The sequence below is a fragment of the Rhinolophus hipposideros genome (genome assembly GCF_964194185.1).
Source record: "Rhinolophus hipposideros genome assembly, chromosome: 10".
Lineage (NCBI taxonomy): Eukaryota > Metazoa > Chordata > Mammalia > Chiroptera > Rhinolophidae > Rhinolophus > Rhinolophus hipposideros.
The window spans coordinates 6,356,012-6,359,411 of NC_138056.1; the positions used below are offsets into that span (position 1 = coordinate 6,356,012).

The 3,400-nt window shown below is 57.2% G+C and overlaps 1 protein-coding gene across 1 annotated transcript in view; it reads right to left on the minus strand.

Moving 5' to 3' along the window:
* Positions 1-2,093, minus strand: part of LOC308504181 (solute carrier family 22 member 20-like) — a gene marked incomplete at its 5' end in the record, with an annotated part of 15,326 nt that extends 13,233 nt beyond the window's left edge. Inside the window, 4 exon segments of the mRNA XM_081064306.1 lie at positions 5-68; positions 1,542-1,645; positions 1,720-1,817; positions 1,820-2,093. Of these exon segments, the coding sequence (XP_080920432.1) occupies positions 5-68; positions 1,542-1,645; positions 1,720-1,817; positions 1,820-2,093 (540 nt within the window).
* Positions 2,094-3,400: the final 1,307 nt, after the last annotated feature.

Consider the following 3,400-nt stretch of genomic DNA (forward strand, 5'->3'; position numbering starts at 1 on the left):
ATGCCGTGGCCGACCCAGAAACCGCCAGCTGCAGGTACGACCAGACCAGGGGGGCCTTGCGGCCCAGCCTGAACCAGGCCATGGGCACAGTGTCAGGGTTCCCCTCGGGGGTAGTTGAGGGACAGTGAAAGGAAGCTCCCGGGCCACTGCCCCCCGAAAGCCACTCTTCCATAACAGAAACTCTCATCTGCTGGGACTCAGGCACTGAAGGTGGAAGATGGTCAGAGAGGGACAAGTGTGGAGTGGAACAAAATTGAAAATGAAGAGGTATATTCCTTTACTCAAGGAATATTTCTGTCCCTCTACCAAGCTCCCAATCTTCCACGGTTGGGGAAAGGCAGAGATTCTGCAAAGGTGCAGAAGCAGATGTAGAGGGTAGTGAGAGGGTCCCCTGAGTGACTTCCTGGTTAGAAGGAGGCCTCGAACCAGAACTCAGGTGGCAAGCTCTTGGTGGGGCCTAGGCTGGAGGGAGTAGGACCCCAGGATCAAGTTTTCATTTGAACTGGTCATGCTGGGAGGCTGGAACAGGGCTTGTCACACTACAGAGAGGTCCAAGGTCAAGGTAGCAGGTGTATTACACTCTGGCCTCGGCACTGCCACATTTGTAAGTGAGGGTCCAGGAGGGCAGCATTTCTTCTCCACACACCCATGATACACTTATTCATTCATTCACTCATTCATTCATTCATTTACACAAAAATTCATGGATCACCTCTAAGAGACAGGCCTGAACTGAGGACTGGTGACATACAAGACACTATGGATGAGAAACAAGCTCCTACCCAGAAAGACCAGGATGTGACATGTCACAGTGTCATAAGGACTATGACAGAATTGCCCACTAGGGGCCTGACGCCTGCAGCACACTCAGGGGTACGAGGTCTGGAGTCCCAGAGGGCCCCCCAGAACCTGAACTGACAATGGTGAGAGGAGAGAAGGGGAGGAAGAGATGGGAAGGAAGGAGAAAGACAAGGGCAGAGAAGGAGGTGTGGGAGCTGACTCCGGCAGAGCCCTGCACCAGAGCCCTGCATCATTTGCGTTTCCTGAATGTCTCTCTAGAGAGGCCGCAGTCTGTCATTAGGGGCCACTACGGTTAGTTCTAGCTCATCCCTACAGTGGGGCACAGCACAGACAGTAGAGAAGATGGAAAAGCACTTTCTGAAGGAAAATGCAGAGGCCTCAGGGAGAGGAAAAAGCCAGGTACAGAACCACGCATGGCATGTACCAGCATTTGTGAAGAAAAGTGGGCCTGGAGCATATATACACGTTTGCTTGCATTGCATAAGATCGTAAGTATCTCTGGCCAGGTACATAGAGACCAGGCTGCCTTCCAGAAGTTACTGGAGAGCGGGTAGAAGTGGCAGAGGGACGCTTCCCTATATACTCTTTCGTACCTTCTGGAATTTGAACCATGTGAATGTATTAGTCGTATGTCTTATCTATTTTAAAACATATGAATAAACATTAATAAAGAAAAATGAATGGAGGCTGGGGGCTTTCTCCCTGCTGGGTGGTTGGGGTCCTCGTCCCCAAAAGCTCACCTGTCCGCCAGGCTGCCAAACAGGGCGGCGCCCACCAGTACCCCCGCCATGTAGATGGACTGAGCCAGGTCGCGGAGGGTGCGCGTCTCACACACCAGATCCCACTGCAGGGGAGAGAGGGACGCTCCAGCCACAGCCTCGGGCAGCAGCCCCCCACGCCACCCCGGTCCCCTCGGACCTCCATCACGATGGTGGATGGGAAAACACTACGGTCGTAGACCCAGCCGTCCTTGCAGCCCTCTGTGGCCGCCCCGTGGATGGAGGTGTTGGGTTTAGGAGGGCCCACTGAGGCTCCGTGAAGCGTCGGCATGGCTCAGGGGCCCCAAGCTGGTCCAAGGGTATGGTGGCCCTCAGCCAGGCGCCCGAGTCGTTGGTGGCAGCTGCAGTGTGGTTGGTGGGGCCTTGGCAGTGGTGGCGGGGCACGGCGGCTGTGAAGTTCTGCAGGAAGTTGTGGCAGGCCAGCAGGCTGCAGGGCAGCAGCAGCAGGGCCGTGTAGACGAGCTGGAAGCGGCCAACACCGCCCAGGGCATCCAGCAGATCTGCGAAGGCCATGGCCTCAGGCCTGACCCGAGGCCCAGCCTGCAGGGGCCTTAAGTAAAGGGGCTGGGTCAGATCTCTGGGAGGTGGAGGAACAGGCCCAAGGTTAGGACCACAGATGCCCAGAGGGGTCCGGTTACACCTCACAGGAGGCCTCAGGTGTCCCCATGGCTGCAGGGCTCCCCCTCCCTGCAGGCCCATTCTCCTCATTTCTCTCAATCACTCACCTCTGGAGTTTGAACTGAGTGGTCCTAGAGGACCATCTAACAGCCCACTGCCCAGATCTGCCAGCCCAGTCGCCATGCCCATTACCCTCACTGGAGGGTCCCAGCAGTAAATGCAGCCCCTTTCCTCTGAACGGGAGTTTGTGAGGGGGGAGGGCCCCAAGATCATCCAGACCCATGGTGTTCCAACTCTATCAAACAAAACCCTACACAGAGAACTCAGACAGCGAGGCTGGTCCACCTGCCCCTACTCCTCCATCTGGCCCTCACATCCAGCCCAGGCTCCTAGGAAGGCTCCACTCCCCTTGCTGATGAGGACATGGAGACCCCCACAGGACTTGGCCAGGGACTCCCAAAGGCACAATGCAGGCTCAGGACATCCTGCCCCAGACCCTGTGCCAGCCTGTGGTGGGCAGAGTCCTGGCAGTCTGCCATTCAGGGCTCCATTGGGGGCTCCCAGCAGCCGAAGGCAGCACCCATCCCCCACACCTGAGTTTCGCTAGCCTTTGCCCTGCAGCTGCTGTCCTCGTTTGTGGCTGTCCCTTCAGCCCCCGCATCCCATCTCCTCCTCTGTCCTCACCTCAACCCACTCTTATCTCTGGTAAGAAAATCCAGGATCCCAGAGGGGGCAGGAGCAGCTTACATAAGCTGCAGGTGTCTGGGTCACAGGGGCAAACCTCCCCACCCACACATACTAAAGGACTTAAAGGAGGCTCTGTGGTCTGGGGAGCTTCGGGGGGGGGGGGGTCAAGACTGTGCTAAGTAGGGGTTTGGGTTTCAGCCAGAGCCTCACAGGCAGGAGCATGTGAGGAAGGCAGGAGTCAGACCTTTGGGGCTACTAGGAGGGCATGGAGGACCAACAGCAGGTCCACCTGGGACCCTAGCTGTGTGGCCCTGTCCTTGCAGCCAGGATCCCATCCTCCCCAACCTTCCAGAAGCCCAGTACTCCAACAAGGTTGCAAGCTCTAGGGCAGTGGCGAAGGAGGTAGGAGGGGCTAGGCGGGGTGGGTGTGAGGCCCTGAGCTTTTCCTAAAGGCCAAGGCTTGCTGGTGCCCCCCAGGCAGCAGGTCTGGATGGAAACATACTCCAGAGACAGAT